Source organism: Otolemur garnettii, unplaced genomic scaffold (genome assembly GCF_000181295.1).
Source record: "Otolemur garnettii isolate 467f Iridium unplaced genomic scaffold, OtoGar3 scaffold00001, whole genome shotgun sequence".
Taxonomy (NCBI): Eukaryota; Metazoa; Chordata; class Mammalia; order Primates; family Galagidae; genus Otolemur; species Otolemur garnettii.
This window is the reverse complement of record NW_003852396.1, coordinates 43,115,414-43,134,131: the sequence shown is the minus strand read 5'-3', so window position 1 is coordinate 43,134,131 and position 18,718 is coordinate 43,115,414. Positions and strand designations below refer to the sequence as shown.

The 18,718-nt window shown below is 42.1% G+C and overlaps 1 protein-coding gene across 1 annotated transcript in view; it reads right to left on the bottom strand.

The window, feature by feature from the left end:
• SPON1 (spondin 1) overlaps nucleotides 1-18,718 on the bottom strand; it is a 290,405-nt gene that overhangs the window by 108,216 nt on the left and 163,471 nt on the right. The window contains exon 6 of the mRNA XM_003781118.3: nucleotides 11,850-11,998. Within this exon, the coding sequence (XP_003781166.1) occupies nucleotides 11,850-11,998 (149 nt within the window). The remainder of the gene's footprint in view (nucleotides 1-11,849; nucleotides 11,999-18,718) is intronic.

The window sequence follows — 18,718 nt, the reverse complement described above, 5'->3', positions numbered from 1 at the left end:
GGTTATCTCCCATGATTTAAAGGAGATGAGAAAAGAAAATCCTCAAACCCTTTCCTCCAGTTCCCAGAGCAATATAAACTGTTTCAACTTTAAAGAAAAAGAACACCTGCTTGAGTAGTGCTCCTCATGCCGCAGGTGGTGTGACGATCCTGCTGATTGGCTTAAGTAACCCTCTAAAGCAAGGCCTCCTGAAGTTGAAATAATCAATGCCTATATTATAGTTCGCCATTATCTTACCCCTTATAGTCAAGGAAGGCTTGAATCTAGAGAAATAAAAAGCTGGAGTGGTTTTTCTAATGCATTTTTCATGACTAAGTGGCTATTCAAAGCTCATAGTTTTAGGCAAGAGACATTCACGGTTTGCTTGTCAGTTAATCAGTTCTGATATCTGGTAGGCGCTGGAGTTATTAGGTGGATATCTGGAATTGTGGAAGACTGATGCAAAAGGTTACAAACACGTAGAAATGTTGGACAAAATATAACAGAACAAATTTGTAAAAATTGCCCAGATGCTAGAAAAGGGTAGGAAAGTCTAACCCATAACAGTAAGTAGGAGTTGATACACAGGAGCTTTCTGTTGGCTATGAGCCCCAGGAACTAGAAGCAGGGGGTTTAAAGCCCTTGCATGGAAAGAGGGGTGTGTCTTGAGTAGATGTGCAAGGCAGGAGGGAACCCTGCATAAAGTTGGATGTTTTAAAGAGCTGCCTTGTTTGTGAAGAGGGGATGAGTAAACAGCCTGTCAATCATTTGGGAACGTGGCAAGGAAACTTGCCTTCTCTCTGTTCTGGGCATGTTCAAGACATGGAACCCCCATCCTCTCACATATGTAAGTGTAGAGTCCAGATGTGCACTGGCTGTGCAGTGGGCAACCTCATGTTGAGGAATGACCTAAAAACTTGGGTAGGACCAGGAGAAGACATTGCCAAGTTACTCTGTGAAGCCCCTGGAAGTGGAGCCTTTTTTTCATAAGGAAATCAAAGAAAACTCCACTGAAGGTGAACAAACAATCCAAGAAGAGAGGAAACTAGTGGTGCTGAAAGAGTAAGTTCAATGAAAAGGAAAAATAGTCTGTAGATCCTGAGACAATAGAATAACCGGACAGGGACAATTAGCCATGGTTAAAATTACTGACGAGATAAAAGTAGCTGTAATGAAGGAGTGGAATGTTACAGAAAGAAGCAGAGGAGACTTGGAAAAGGAGAACTCCAGCAGGGAGTAAAGCTAAGAAGGCACCTGCCTAATGTCTGCATTTCCCCAACAGAAGCTCCGATTCCTCTAAAGAAAAAAGTAGCTAATATGGAAATAGCTATGTATGTATCTGCTTTCACACCCTTCTGTGAATTTCTTCAGAGTCCAGCATTCAACCCTCCAGTCTCCTTTTGTGCCACACCAGTCTTCTCTTAGTTCTTCAAGCACAACAAGCTATTTTCTGCTCCAGGACCTTTGCACATACTGTTGTCACTAACTAAAATGATTTCCCCCCCTACTTTTCTTTTGGGTTCTAGTTTTTTGGTTACTCCCCAGAACAACCTTCCGGAAGGACCCCTCCCTCCTCCTGCCTCTCTTTATGTCACCATAAACCTTGTTTGTTTCTTTTCACTTGCCACAATTGGTAATTATTTAACTGTTTTTTCTTTACCTGTTTTCTTAGTCTGCCCTGTTGGAACACAGCTTCAGGAAGGGAGAGAGTTTTCCTGATGACTGATAAATCTCTGGTGCCTAGCATATGGTAGGTGTTCAATAAATTAATAAATTCAACAGCTATTTATAGTTATTGGATGAAAAATTACTCAAGAAACATTTATGAAGCAACTAACATTGTGCCAAACTTAAGGGACAGAGTATTGGGAAGAGCAGCTTTAAACCTTGCAGTTTAGTGAGGGAGAGACACCAAGCACAGTAAGTGTGACGCTGGGAACAGTAGGTAAGGTAAGGTACAGGATGCTATAAGAGCACCTGGCAAGGAGGCCGAGTTAGTCCAGAATCAGTGAAAGCCTCCGGGACAAAGCAACATTTAAGCTGAGTCCTGAAGGATGAATAGGTCTTCACCAATTAGAGAGCAGTTGGAAGATGGTCCAGCTGAGAGAAGATCCAGATGCAAAAGGGGCACAGCTCTTTGGAGATAAGGAAAGCGGTTGTTCTACATGGGCAAAGCTTAGAGTTGCAGCAGGAAATAAGGTTGGAGAGGTCAGACAAGGCCAAATCATGGAGCATTTTCAAGTTTGGACAGGGAATTTGAGCTTATTTTAGGGTCAGAAAGGTGCCATTAAATATCTTAGTTGGGAGAGTGGCATGACCCGATTTGTGTTTTATAGAGATGGTGGGGGTAGGAGTAGTTGTACAGAGTGGATAATGGGAAAATGATTGGAGACATGGACATTGGGAGGCTAGTGAAGCAGTCTTAGCAAGAGATGAGTGTGGCTTATACAGGGAGGTAGTGACAAAGGTGGATCAAATTAGACAAAGTAAAAACGAAAGGCAGAAGGTGGGGTGTGTGGAGAATTGGGGATGGCAGACACCTGGGTGTTTGAATAACTGAGTGAATGGGGCACCATCTTTGGGCCAGCATACAGCAGAGAACCAGACACCTAGTAACTATGCCAGGAATCTGTGCTTGCTGAAGTAGAAATGGTCTCAGTGGGATGACTTGTTTTCAAGTCATACCAGCTGGCTTCCATTTTTCCCATTTCTGACCTATAAATGTGATTTGCCATTTCCTACAGCCTCTGCCTGCCTTGGATTACCCACTGTGACCTATCAGGCTATCCACAGCTCAGTATGTTCAATTCCCAGTCCTCACTGGCCACCAGGAAGCATCTGTCTGCCTCTGTCTCCCTATGAAGGTGCAAGCACTGTGCCCTTCCCTGCTCATTCTGGCCCCTAGGGTTACTGCCCATAACACTGTTGCAATTTTTCATTAATTTTCTTGGGTTTTGTGGTTATAGTAACATAAAAATTTATATTTGACAGTGTTATTATAAATTTCCACTACTAATGGGATTAGTACTTTTGTTCATTTGTATTTGAAAACCATTAGCATAAAATTTACTGCCAACAACACCTATTGTGATTTTTAATGCCCTTGAAACTTGCAGTGTACAGTCAGTCTATAATAAGAGCATGCTGGTAAACATATAAATATCTTTCTTGGGAAAAGAGAGCTTTTTATTTTCATCATGGTTGGACTCAGCTTCTTTGAGAGAGCATTTGGTAGGATAGACGGTATTAAAGGCAGAGAACACTGTGTTAGTTTGTAGATGTTTTCAAATAAGTTCTCCGGTTACTCAGAGGACACTTTTATATTTTAGGAGAATTCATATCCTTGCTCCTTTTTATGTTGTTTCGTACCTGACTTACAGAAAAATATAATAAATTGTGTGCTTGCAGGGAACAATATTTAGAACCATGAATTCTTTGGAAATGAAGGGATCTTGAAATAACTCCATCCAAATGACTTTCCAAGGTCCTGGGGAAAATGATGCACTGCTAGCAAAGGCCCAGTTTGGAGGGCTCTGAGGGGCCTGGAAGAGGAGTTCTCTATGGGGCAGGGAAGGTGCCTAGGCAGGGCTGGCTTCATAGGCAGGTGACATGGGCAGATAGGGCCCCAGGCTGGGAAATTCACAGCATCATCACCTTGAAATTCTTAAGTTTTGAACAAAGGGCCCCACATTTGCAGTGAGCTCTGCAAATTACACCTCTGGTACTATATCTGGGCTTTGGGGCCATGCAGGCTTGGGTTCAAGTCCTGGTGTTATTCTCTGCTATTGACCATGCCTTCGTTTCCTTATCTATAAAACTGGGATAACAGTATTGTCCTCTTAGACTAGATGTGAGGGGGCTGAAAAGAGATGTCTGGCACCCAGGAGGCCTGAAGGTGGTGATAGATTCTGAGATCGCTCATTCCTATGCGCAGGACCCATAAGTAAACGTGTTATTATAAGTTTATGTCAGGAACACTAGTCAGCTGGAATAGGCAGATGCTCCCTGTGTGGTACAAGCCAATCTTAGGCATGCTGGTTAGGAATGCACCATCCAAAGAACTTTTTCTTAAGAGGGATATTCTAAGGCTGGAGACGCACCCATGAGTTTCTAACCTTTTCATTACCATGACATATGACAGATGATATTTATTGCTGTGACATAGTCTTAATTTTGTGCAATTTCTGTATGCTTCTTTCCTCTTCAGAAACCTTTCAAGAAAACCCACAGAGAAGCTGGCATTATTATAAAGATGCTCTTGACCTTGATCTAATTTATTTGCATATTTTAGTATTTCAAGTATTATTTGTGATAAATGGTTTTCAATATTCCACACCACATAGCTTGAGAAGCCAGAGGGACATAATTCTACCAGAAATGTAGACCCTGAGGATCCCAGACAAAAGTTCCCTCTGTGATATGCAGACAGCTGAGCACCAATGTGGAGCCCTGTATGACTCTGCTGTGGCCTGAGAAGTGGTGTCAACTATGAGGCATGGCAGCAGAGTCAGAGAAACAGAGAGTGGTAGACTGCTAACCTCGTGATGCATAGCACACAGTCTTAAAACATTTGCTCAGGACTTAGAAGAAAATGTCATGTGGGAGGAGCAAGATGGCTGCCGAGTAACAGCTTCCTTGCAACTGAGCATGGTGAGATTGGGGAGAGAAGACTCCAGGCATCTCTGGCTGGTGGGATCTGCCTAGAAACACCCCTTTGGAGACATAGGGAGTCAGCGAGAGACTTCCAGATCCCACGAGGAGGACAAAAGCAGTGGAGAACTGTCTTCTCATCCTTCTGGTCCTGTACCAAAAGGACTCATCAAAACCCTAGTCCAGAGGAATGGTAACTTAAAGAGCAAGAGAAAGTGAAAGGAAAATTAGGGCAAGGAAACAGATAAAAGAAAACACTCATGAGGAAGACTCAGCAGAAAAATCTTGGCAACATGAAAAACCAGTCCAGAGCAACCCCTGCAAGGGACCATGAGAAAGCTACTGCAGAGGATTCCACCTATAAAGAAATGATAGAAATGACAGAAAGGGAATTTAGAACATAGATGATGAAAACAATGAAGGAAATGATGGAAACAATGAAGGAAACTGCTGATAAAGTGGAAAATAACCAAAAGGAAATCCAAAAACATAATCAAATAAGAAATGAATGATATGAAGAATATAGAAAGGATATAGCAGAGCTGAAGGAACTGAAGCAGTCAATTAGGGAACTTAAAGATGCAATAGAAAGTATCAACAACAGATTAGACCATGCAGAAGAAAGAATCTCAGAGATAGAGGACAAAGCTATTGAGATAACTCAGATAGTTAAAGAGGCAGAAAAGAAGAGAGAGAAAGCAGAATGTTCACTGATAGAATTATGGGACTTTATGAAGCATTCAAACATATGAGTTATAGGTATCCCAGAAGGGGAAAAAGAATGCCCCAGGGGAATGGAAACCATACTAGAGAATATTATAAATGAAAATTTCCCAAATATCACCGAAGATTCTGACACATTTCCTTCAGAGGGATATTGAACCCCAGGTCACCTCAACTCTAACAGAGCTTCTCCAAGACATTGTGATGAACCTGTCCAAAGTCAAGACAAAAGAAAAGATTCTTCAAGCTGCCAGGAGTAAGTGCCAGTTGACCTACAGGGGCAAATCCATCAGGGTGACTGCAGACTTCTCTAGTGAAACTTTTCAAGTAAGAAGACAATGGTCATCTTCCTTGAATAGACTTAAACAGAACAATTTCCAGCCCAGAATTCTATATCCTGCTAAGCTGGCTGAGCTTTAAAATTGATGGAGAAATAAAATCATTTACTGATATACAAACATTGAGGAAATTTGCCACAACAAGACCAGCTCTATAAGAAATACTTCAACCTGGTCTACACACTGACCATCACAATGATCAACAGCAAAGTAAGAACTCAGAAATTAAAGGACAGAACCTAACTCCCACCATGATGCAAAAGATAAAACTCAGCAATGGACTCTCATAAAATAAAATGAATAGAACACTACCACACTTATCAATTATCTCAATAAATGTTAATGGCTTGAATTCCCCACTGAAGAGGCATAGATTGGCTGACTGGATTAAAAAACACAAACCATCCATTTGCTGTCTACAGGAAACACACCTAGCTTCAAAAGACAAATTAAAACTCTGAGTTAAGGGTTGGAAGACAATTTTTTAGGCAAAAAGAATTTAGAAGAAAAGAGGAGTTGCAATCTTATTTTCAGATACATGTGGATTTAAAGCAACTAAAGTCAAAAAAGACAAAGATGGTCATGTTGTATTGGTCAAAGGAAAAATACAAGAAGACGTTTCAATTCTAAATATTTATACACCCAACTTAAATGCTCCCAGATTCTTCAAACAGACCTTACTCAGTCTGAGCAATCTGATATCCTATAACACCATAATAACAGGGGACTTTAACACTCCTCTTACAGACCTGGACAGATCCTCTAAATAGAATTGAATAAAGACATAAGGGACTTAAATGAGACCCTAGAACAACTGTGCTTGATAGATGTATATAGAACACTCCATCCCAAAGATAAAGAATATACATTCTTAGGTGGCACCTGTGGCTCAAAGGAGTAGGGCGCTGGCCCCATATGCCAGAGGTGGTGGGTTCAAACCCAACCCTGGCCAAAAACAGCAAAAAAAAAAAAAAAACACACACACACACACACACATACACATTCTTCTCATCACCCCATGGAACATTCTCCAAAACTGATCATATCCTAGGACACAAAACAAACCTCAACAGAATCAAAAGAATTGAAATTTAACCTTGTATCTTCTCAGACCACAAGGCACTAAAGGTGGAACTCAACTCCAACAAAAATGCTCAACCCCACACAAAAGCAGGGAAATTAAACAACCTTCTGTTGAATGACATTGGGTGCAGGAAGAAATAAAGGAGGAAATCATTAACTTCCTTGAGCACAATAACAATGAAGACACAAGCTACCAAAACCTGTGGGATACTGCAAAAGCAGTTCTGAGAGGAAAATTTATCGCTTTAAGATGCCCACACTTGAAAAACAGAAGAGAGTGCATCAACAAACTCACAAGCCACCTTATGGAACTGGAAAAAGAAGAACAATCTAAGCCTAAACCCAGCAGAAGAAAATAAATATCCAAAATTAAATCAGAGATCAATGAAATTGAAAACAAAATAATCATTCAGAAAATTAATGAAACAAGAAGTTGGTTTTTTGAAAAAATAAATAAAATAGAAAACCTTTGGCCAGACTAACTAGAAATAGAAAAGTAAAACCTCTCGTAATCTCAATCAGAAATGGTAAAGGGGAAATAACAACTGATGCCACAGAGATACAAGAGATCATCTCTGAATACTACCAGAAACTCTATGGCCAGAAATTTGACAATGTAAAGGAAATGGATCAATATTTGGAATCACACTCTCTCCCTAGACTTAGCCAGGAAGAAATAGATCTCCTGAACAGATCAATTTCAAGCACTGAGATTAAAGAAACAATAAAAAATCTTCCAACCAAAAAATGCCCTGGTCCGGATGGCTTCACACCAGAATTCTATCAACCTCTCAAGGAAGAGCTTATTCTCATATTGCAGAAATTATTCCAAAAAATTGAGGAGGAAGGAATCTTCCACAACACATTCTACGAAGCAAACATCACCTTGATACCAAAACCAGGAAAAGACCCAACTAAAAAGAAGAATTTCAGACCAATTTCACTAATGAATATAGATGCAAAAATTCTCAACAAAATCCTAGCCATTAGATTGCAGTTTATCATCAAAAAAGTCATACATCATGATTAAGTAGGTTTTACCCCAGGGATGCAAGCTGATTTAATATATGCAAGTCCATAAACGTTATCCACCATATTAACAGAAGCAAAAAAAAAAAAAAAAGGCCATAGGGAGGGTGATTGGTGGGATCACGCCTATGGTTCATCCTATAAGGGTACATGTGAATCTTTCTAAATGTAGAATATAAATGTCTTAAAACAATAACTAAGAAAATGACATGAAGGCTATGTTAACCAGTTGGATAAAAGTATTTCAAATTGTATATAGAAACAGCACACTGCACCCCATGACAGTATTAATGACAGCTATTGTTTAATAATGAAAAAAGGCCATATGATGCTCTCAATAGATGTAGAAAAAGCATTCAATAAAATCCAGCATCCTTTTCTAATTAGAGCACTGAAGAGTATAGGTATATGTGGCACATTTCTGAAATTGATCTAAGCTATCTATGACAAACCCACAGCTAATATTTTACTAAATACTTTTCCTCTGAACTGGAAGCTTTTCATCTTAGAACTGGAACCAAACAAAGTTATCCTATGTCACCATTACTATTCAACATTGTGCTGGAAGTTCTAGCCAATACAATTAGGCAAGACAAGGAAATAAAGGGCATCCAAACGGAAGGAGAGGAGGTCAAACTCTCCCTCTTTGCTGACGATATGATCTTATACTTAGAGAACCCCAAACACTCAACCACAAGACTCCTGGAAGTCATCAAAAAATTCAGTAATGTCTCAGAATCAATGTCCACAAGTCAGTAGCCTTTGTATATGGCAATAACAGTCAAGATGAGAGGCTAAATAAGGACATAACTCCCTTCACCACAGCTTCAAAGAAAATGAAATACCTAGGAATATACCTAACAAAAGAGGTGAAGGACCTCTATAAAGAAAATTATAAAACCCTAATAAAGGAAATAGCAGAGGATATTAACAAATGGAAGAGCATACCATGCTCATGGCTGGGAAGAATCATCATTGTTAAAATGTCTACACTTCCCAAAGCAATCTACAGATTCTATGCTATCCCTATTAAAATACCAACATTGTACTTTTAAGAGTTGGAAAAAATGATTCTGCATTTTGTATGGAACCAGAAAAAACCCCATAAGAGCTAAGGCAGTTCTTCATAATAAAAACAAAGCCAGGGGCATCAGCATACCAGAATTTAGGCTGTACTACAAAACCATAGTGGTCAAGACAGCATGGTACTGGCATAAAAATAGAGACATAGACATTTGGAATTGAATAAAAACCAGGAAATGAAACTAACATCTTACAATCACCTAATCTTCAATAAACGAAACAAGAACAAACCTTGGGGAAAAAACTCCGTATTCAATAAATAGTACTGGGAGAACTGGATAGCCACATGTAAAAGACTGAAACTGGATCCACACTTTTCTCCACCCACTAAAAGTGATTCAAGATGGATAAAGGACTTAAATTTAAGGCATGAAACAATAAAAATCCTCGAAGGAAGCATAGAAAAAACACTGGAAGATATCGGCCTGGGGAAAGACTTCATGAAGAAGACTGCCATGGCAATTACAACAACAAAAAAAATAAACAAATGGGACTTTATTAAACTGAAAAGCTTCTGTACAGCTATGGAGATCACAACCAAAGCAAATAGACAACCTACACAATGGGAAAGGATATTTGCATATTTTGAATCAGACAAAAGCTTGATAACTAGGATCTATAGAGAACTTAAATTAATCCACATGAAAAAAGCCAACAATCTCATATATCAATGGGCAAGAGACATGTCTTCTCTAAAGAAGACAGATGAATGGCAAACAAACATATGTAAAAATGCTCAGCATCCCTAATTATTAGAGAAATGCAAATCAAAACCACCCTGAGATACCATGTAACTCCAGCAAGAATGGCCCACACCACAAAATCTCAAAACTGCAGATGCCGGCATGGATGTGGAGAGAAGGGAACACTTTTACACTGCTGGTGGGACTGCAAACTAATATAATCTTTTTGGAAGGAAGTATGGAGAACCCTCAAGGAACTCGAGCTAGAGGTCCCATTTGATCCTGCAATCCCATTATTGGGCATCTACCCAGAAGGAAAAAATCCTTTTATCATAAGGACACTTGCACTAGACTGTTTATTGCTGCTCAATTTACAATAGCCAAAATGTGGAAATAGCCTAAATACTCACTAACCCAGGAATGGATTAACAAGCTGTGGTATATGTACACCATTGAATACTATTCAGCCATTAAAAAAATGGAGACACAGGGCAGCACCTGTGGCTCAAGGAATAGGGTGCCATCCTAGTATACCAGGGGTGGCAGGTTCAAGCCTGGCCCCAGCCTAAACTGCAAAAAAAAAAAAAAAAAAAAAAAAAGGAGACAAGTAAATGAGGCAAAAGCTATGTTGATTGGTTTGATGTAAGCACACCAGATTGTATGAGAAAATCAACACATTGTACCCCACATATGCATAAATGTATTCATGATCTATGTGTATATGACTTAATAAAAATTAAATGGAGACTTTACAGCCTTTGTATTAACCTGAATGGAAGTGGAACACATTATTCTTAGTAAAGCATCACAAGAATGGAGAAGCATGAATCCTATCTATTCAATTTTGATATGAGGTCAATTAATGACAATTAGTCACATGGTGGGGGTGGCAGAAGGGGAGAGCAGAGAGAGAAAGAAAAGGAGGGGGAAGGAAGAGCAGAGAGAGGGGGTGGGGTCTTGGTGTGTGCCACACCTTTTGGGGGCAAGACACGATTATAAGAGGGACTTTACCTAACAAATGCAATCAGTGTAACCTGGTTTCTTGTACCCTCAATGAATCCCCAACAATAAAAAAAGAAAAAAATCTGCTCAAACATTTTTTTTTTCTGAGAAAGGAGAAAAAACTTTTAATCAAATTAGTAACAAACATAAGCTCATTTTTGGGCATTTTGTGACTTTGGTCCAAAAGGATTGCTCAGGGGATTATAGTGGAAGTCAGAGTGACCTTTGTTGCCTTTGATTTAGGACTGGGGGCAGTGTGGAGTCAGATGGAGGGGCTCCAGGGGAGAACTGGGGCTCATTCGGGCTTGCCCCACCATCATGTTGCTCGGATAAACATGAGCACATCGTGAGATGAGTGGCCCCTGATGTTTCAGGGACCTTCTGCACCATCATCTTAGGAGACTAGGACAGAAGCACAGAGAGGGTTACAGCCTCTTGGTGACCCTGCCTTCAATGATCACATTCCAGCTTGGTTTGCGCCTTCCTTCCATCCTCCAGAACACTTGGTGGGCAGTGGGATATGGCTGTCCACAGTGCTATCTCAAGCTGGATGGGCTTTTGTGGGGGCTGATGGCTAGCGCTGGACTGTCACCTCTCACAGTAAACTATCAATGAAAAATTGCAGCTCTTCTTCCAAGGTCCTCTGTTAGCCTCTCTCTGGTGTTAACCAGATCAGCCCTCTGACGCAGGATGATGGTGCTGTCAGCTAAACAATTTGACAAGAATTATGGGTTCTTCCTCCCTTATCTCTGGGTGGTACAGGCAGGGGCCTAGGTAACAGAAAAGCTCCTGGGCTCACATGACATGGTGTACAGACCATGCTTTGGTCCATAATGATTATGACTCATGACGACTAATTTATCAAACACCTTAAGGCGGAGTTGCAAAAAGCACGTGCTGATACACAAATGTTTATTGTTAGAAAGGATGATTTGGCTTAAACAGCTTGGGTGTCAGTCCCCTCCCCCTCTCAAGGGCGCAGTAAGAAAACCAAAATTCACTGCTGTGACCCTCAAAAGACCAGACAAATGCATCCCAACAAAGTGGCTGCAGCAGCAGCTAGCACAAGCTAAAGAAAACACAAATGTATTCAGGGAAAACTGGACCCAACAAAATGGCTATTTCTGCCTCTGTCCTCTACTTAGCATAACACTCCCAAACTCAGCAAACAGATTTTCTTCCAGCACATTGGACTGCAAATTTCAATGCAGCTCCTAGGAGAGAAATCTATTGACTGCATTTCTGGGTTTTGGTCATTCTGTGATTTTTTTTTTCTTACCTGTTGTCGAATTTCTTCTTCCATTTTCACTGGTGAGCCTAATTCTGCAACTTGTTTGACACCTTCACTGGCATATCCGCCATACTCCCACAGCACGTAATTCTTGGAGTGGGATCCGCCAATGATCGCAGACCAGTGATTGGCCCGACCTGGGAAAGCCAATCAGGATGCAGTCATTAGTGTGGCTGTGGCTGAAACACGAGTTCCTCTAATGATGGGGAGCAGGTGTGATTGGAGAGTGATTCAACTAACACTGACTAAGCGTCTACTTTATCTTAGGTGCTGGGCCATTCAGTGGTAGGACTAAGTTCCTATAAACAAGTAAATCTTGGGGATGTGCAGACTTTTATGTACATTCCAGTGAGAGGGGCAGGCACAGCTGAATTTAAAGGATGGGATATGTGGTATTGGTATGTGGAAGTGGCCAGTCCGCAGTGATTTGGTGAGGATCGTATGGGATGGTGACTATAGTGGGATGCAGGAAGAAATTAATACCCAAGTGCCTGGGGAAATAGAATGAGATCTGGGTGGGACCAAGACAAAAACTGACTTGAGGATTTTATCAAAGTCCCCATGGAAGTTAGGAAGAAGGACCTGAAAGTCAGCATGGGCACCAGGCTGAGTTTGTTCTGGGTGTGATGAATACAGATGCATATACACATTTCTTATGGACTAATTATCTGTAGTTCATCATAGAGTTGGCTCAGTTCTCAGCCATTCTTTGATTGGTTTTACAAAATCTCAAGTTAAAGAACATTTTCAGACATAGCAAAAAGGAAAACTTGAACTGGGTGAACCCAAATGACACTTTCAGTTTCCTACCCTGTGGCTCAGAGAGGGCAGAACTTCACTTCACCCGACCACCTAAACAAATGATTCTGAACAGGGCCTGATCCTGTTTACACCTACCCCAGGCCCTACTACCCCAAGGCCCTCTGTTCTAGGGCCACATCAAGAACATTGACACAAAGCCAGGCTGCACCTCCTGGCCTGCCAAGCCCAGCCACACCCCACCTCAGGCAGGTGTCCCCGTGTGTGGTGGGTCTGCCCAAGCACTTGCTCATTATTTCTTCCCATCAGGAAATGCAGACTCCATGTTTATCTGTCATCCACCCAGAGAAGACAGTTAGAGATGCTGCCAGCCGTTGTGGCCTTGGGTTCACGACATGGACACAGAGAGACCAGCATTTATTGCTCCTCCTGCCCTGTTCCACCCAAACACTCCCTTGCTGTAGTCCTGTCCCATCTGCAGTTCTACACCTCAGAAGCTTAGCATATGCTGTTCCCTCTGTGCTATTCTCTTGCTTGGCTTGGCCAACTCTCCTTCCCTTTCTGACTAATTCCCCTCCCAAGACCACTGTAGTCTGACCTAGGCTCTTGTCACCTATTTCCCCACAGTGAAGACAATATTTATTATCACTGTGATGGTCTGTGATTCCACTGGACTATAAGCTCCTTGAGGAGTCTGCCCTTGGCACCACATGCCTGGAGCCTCGCATTGTGTCTGATGCACTATGAGTCCTCAGTGCGTGTTCCCACAGCATTTCATCCAAACAACCAAATGGGAAGCTGGTGGTGTGAGTGCTTGAAACAGAAGCACAGATTAGATTCAATGTGATTAAATTCAAATCTCAGTTCAGCAGGGTTCCTGATACCTGCTAGGCTAATGTACTCAGCTCTCCTGTATGCTGTTACAAAATGAAAAGCAACAACCAGTAAGGAAAGGCATTGGTCCTAGTGCCAGTAGACAGGGATTCAAATCCTAGCACGGCCACTTATTCACTGTGTAAACTTGATCAAATTCAATTACTTTCCCTGGGTCTTGTCTCCCTCCTTTGTAATTCAGGAATGATAATGCCAACCTTATCAACCTATTATGAAAATGAAACTGAATTATTTAAAAAATGAGACAATATATGTGAAATTACTCCTGGCTCACAATAGACACTCAATAATTATAGTTTCCTCCTTTCATGGTTTGTAGAGAGGCTACAAAAATGAGTGAAACATGAAACCTGCTTTTAATAAGAGATAAGAAATATGTACAATTTGCAATATGATAAGTAAGATAATGGGAATAAGGGGATTAGGAGATCGACCCAGATGGGTCTTTCAGGTTTATTTGTTCAACTTCCATTAACTGTGTGCCAAGCACAGTGGCAGGCCCTGGACGTGGAGAGGAATTGCACATGGTGCTTGCCTTGAAGGGACTCACAGTCTGGGGTTGGGAGAAACAGATGGAGAAGACGATTAATTACAATCCACCATGGTTAGGATTATTTATAGAACAAGAATGCAGAGCACAGGGGATGGAGTAGCGAACTCCAACTTCCCCAAATCCAAGGAACCAAAAAGCAAAGACGTGTGTGCAGAGGAGCAGACACCTTAAGAGTGGGATCTGTCTTTACGGTTTACTCCTAAGTAAAATTTAATCACACCAGTTCAAATTTCTAGCCAATACAGTTGTTAGTTCCTTTTTCAGCCTTGCAATGCAACACATTACTTCAAATTTTCAACACATTTGATGACATCAACCAAATAACAGATATGTAAGAGGCATTTGGCAAGGGGGAGAGGTAAGACCACGTCCTCCCTGGTAGGGAGGGCGGGATGGGATGTGGGGGTGGGGAGGAGCATGGACAAGGCGCTCACCACCTGTGGGAAAACAATTTGCAACAATAGAACATTGAAATGCATCAATGTCAAGTGAGCACCAGTCACTCAGGTGCAAAATGGCACAGGGCAGAAAGGCAGGTGACCAGGAATTAGCAGACACTTAGCTCTAGGCCTCCATCTGTGATCATGAATCAGGCATTCAGTCCCTTAGAGCCTCAGTTTCCCTTTTGAAAATAGGGTTAATAATTACTACATCGAACTGTCTCCCAGAGTTGTGCAAATTAATTTGCCTTCTTAGAAGGTTTGGTGAAAGCCATAAAGAATTACACAAAACAAAGTTCTCAGGTTTATTACAGAGAGAAAGCACTGCGGGGTTTTATAAGAGGAGGGTAAAATAAGGCAGGGGCAAGGAAGCTTGCCCGGTGGGAGGAGGGCTCCTGCAGATGTAGAGAAACAGGCAGATAGGGGAACAGAGTGCTTGGGCTCAGGGAGACTGGCAGGGCAGTCAGAGTGGGGGTTCTATTGCCAACATAGATAGGAGGATCACATGCTCTCCTCTGTGTAATCTTCCCTACGACCTTAATTTCATTTTATAGACCAGAAAACTGAAGCCCAGAGAGCTTCAGAAAACTGCCCAAGCTCATAGGGCGAGAGAGGGGCAAAACTGGGATTCAAACCCAGGTCTGTCTGACTCCAGAATACACACTCTTTTCCCGGCAGCCCACGGAGGTCAGGAAATGTTGGATGGAGAAGACGAAGGAATGAGAAGAAAAAGAACATCAGGGCCAGTTCATGGAGGGTGTTGATGCCCATTGTGGTAACGGGAATTGTGAAAGGGGGAATCACTAGGGAAGATTCCTTCTGGAAGAACAACATAGCCATATCTAACATGCGTGGAGCCTTTACTACGTGCCAGGCATGATGCCAAGGACTTGACCTATGTCATCCTAATAAACACTTAAAATTCTTTTGATACAGATGCTATTATAATTCCTATGTTCACACAAGGAAACTGAGACTTAGAGCAGGTCGGTTAATTGAAGGACACAGGAGCAGGTGAGTGAAGTCTCTAAGATTCAAAGTTGGGCCCGTCTGTGGCACAAACCAGCTCTTCTCTGCCATATCGTACCATCCCTCTGGCAGGACCTAACCAGTGATAAGAGGCGAGGATAACATTGCCTGCGGGAATTGTGTAGGGCCTGACTTGAGGCAGTGGCAGCGGGAACTGGCGTCAGGAGTAGGAGCCAATAAGGCAGAAGACTGGATAGTCTTTGGGAGACAGTTTGGTTAAGTAGTTAAAATTCTGGGGTTTTTCTTGATCTGGCCAACGTGTACGCTAGTCCCAGTTCTGAAGCTTTCTATCTCAAATGAGTCAGTTACTCACTCTTAACCGCAGTTTCTTCAACTATAAAGTGATATGGCCAGCCTCCTAGCATGGCCATATGTTACTGTACTCCATGAGACTGTACTCCATGAAATAAGGATGTTCTGAGACTGTACTGTTCTGAGACTGTACTCCATGAAATAAGGATGAGTGGCTGGCATACAAAATGGGCTTATTAAATATTAGTTAGTACAATTAAACAGGGCAGGGCAAACCCAGATAAATTTCTGGAAGGGCGGATAACCAGGGGAAATCTGATTGGGTGACCGTGTGCCAGTTTGATTTAGTACTAGTAGGTGGAGATGACATGAATGTCAGATACAAGGACGTGAATCTGAAAAAATGTCAGACAATCATCTAAGTGGGACTCAGTGGTCCAAGGTCTATGGAATGAGACAGTTAGTCAGACCTCAGTTACCTGGAACACAAGAACATTTACCTTTGGGCCCCACCATCCTCTAGGCAATGAGGGAGGAAAGAGAGAAAGAGAGAAGACCCAGGTGATTGGGGGTCCTGGGATCCTCAGGGAGGCTACTTCTGGGTCTTTGGTGAAACATTAGAGTCTCAGTCCTGGGGGGGCAGGAACAGAGAAGCAAAGACTATTGCCAACCCCTTTCGCTCTCAGCTCTTTGCTTCCACGTGCCCCTCCCTGCTTCAAGTGTCCTACTTGTATCTGGGTCTGGGTGTCTATTCTAGATAGCCTGGTGAGGCTTACATGGGACAGAGACAGGGAGGAAGCTGGGGTCAAGAAACAATCAGACATGTCAGTCTGAGATACTGATGGCCAACCCGGTGCATTTGCCCAAAAAGCCACTACACACAGATATCTTGGATAGATGTGTAATAACTTCCTTTCCGACAGCTTTTCTGTTGTCATCACTGCCATTTAAATTACCACTGTTCACAATGATGCCTACAAGGCCAGCACTGATTAGAGAAGAACCTTGTCTTGTCATTTTGTCAGGCGTTGAAGGAGACATGTTGTGTGCCACAGAGTCTCGTGGGTGTCCCGCACGCAGTGGGTATGATGGTGAACTTTATGTGTCAGTTTACTCAGCTACGGGGAAGCCAGACATTGGGTGTGTCTTTGAGGAGTTCTACATAAGATTAACATTTGAATCAACAGGTGAAAACAGATTGATCCCTCTAATGTGGGTGGGCCCATCTCTGTTGAAGACCTGAGCACAGCACTAAGGCTGCCCCTCCCACAAACAAGAGGAAGCACCTCCTGCCTGAACTGGCTTCAGATGGCTTGAAAGCTTTTTCCTGTCTTTGGTCTTATACTGAAATATTGGTTCTTCTTGGGTTTCAAGTCTGCTGGCATTCAGACTGGAACGACTTCATCAGCCATCCAGGCCTCCAGACTCAGGCTGGAACTACATACACTACTGGTTTCCCTGGGTTTCCCCTTAGGACTTCTCAGCTTCCAAACTCAGGTGAGCCAATTCCTTACAATGAATTTCTTGACTTATGTATAAATATGTGTGTGTGTGTGTGTGTGTGTACATATGTACATCCAATTGTTTTTATGTCTTTGGAGACTCCTGACTAACACAGCAGGTGTTCAGGGACCGTCCAGATTTCCTAGCCAGTGGCTACATTCTGCTGCCAATCCCAATCTTGCAGAAAGCTGCCCATTCATTTCCTTGACATCCATTTATAGTGCTTCATTGGAGAACATCGTACAACTTGCTGCCACCCCATGTCATCTAACCTCAGCTTCATCCATCGTATTTTCAGCAATTCTTTGTTTTGGGACCTAATTGGGCCCTTATGAAATTTGCTATAGTAGCTATATAGACAGAGCTTCTCCAGCCTCCAAGTTCTAAGCTCCCCTCCCACTTTTATCTCTTAGTATATGATCTTGTCACCTATCTTTTCTGAAAAAACCAAGGTCAACCCACCTACAGACTATTCCATGCACAATGTGGCTGGTGACCAAAGGAAAGTATTTTGGACTTGCTAGCTCTATTCATAAAAACTGTCCTGGCTCTCATTTCCCTTTTGCCCTTGTTATTCTCATGCAAGGCACAATTCCAGAACCTGCTTAGTTTCTGATACTTTGAATTTGGCTACAGAACTTGGCTTCTCTGGGTTTGCCCCTGAGTGTTGCCCCGGATACAGCTTGTACCTGCCCTGTGGCATTCTTTGCTGTTGGCTGTTTCAGGAACTCACTCTGGTCCAAGCCATCTGATTTTCAGGATCCCATCCCAGTATGGCCTCCCGGAAAAAATTGTGTGGGGGGAGGTCTGTCAATTAGGCCAGAAATTCCTCAGTTTTCTATTATTCGGTCTTGTTCACTCAATTATATTTTTTCCTTCCCTAATGTCTCAAGAAAAGTGTCACTTTTCCATTCCCAGAAAAACCTTTGCATTTATAAAACTGATTATATTCTTTTCCATTTCCTCCAGTAATAAGATTCTATTCTATTTTATTAATTCATCTGATGGACATTTACTGGCTTATACTATGTGCTAGGCCAGTAATCAGTCAGATACAGATGCCTGTTTTGTACCAATAAAGTTTTATATTTTGTGTACTATCTATCTATTGTTTATGGCCACTTTCACAGTATAATGCAAAGTTGAATAGTTATAGCAGAGCCTGTCTGGCTTGCAAACCTTAAAATATTTACTATCTGGCATATTATATGAAAAGTTTGTCAAGGCTGGGCACCTGTGGCTCAAGTGGCTAGGGCGCCAGCCACATACACCTAAGGTGGCGGGTTCGAATCCAGCCCGGGCCCACCAAATGACAATGACAGCTGCAACCAAAAAAATAGCCGGACATTGTGGCGGGCACCTGTGGTCCCAGCTACTTGGGAGGCTGAGGCAGGAGACTCGCTTGAGCCCAGGAGTTGGAGGTTGCT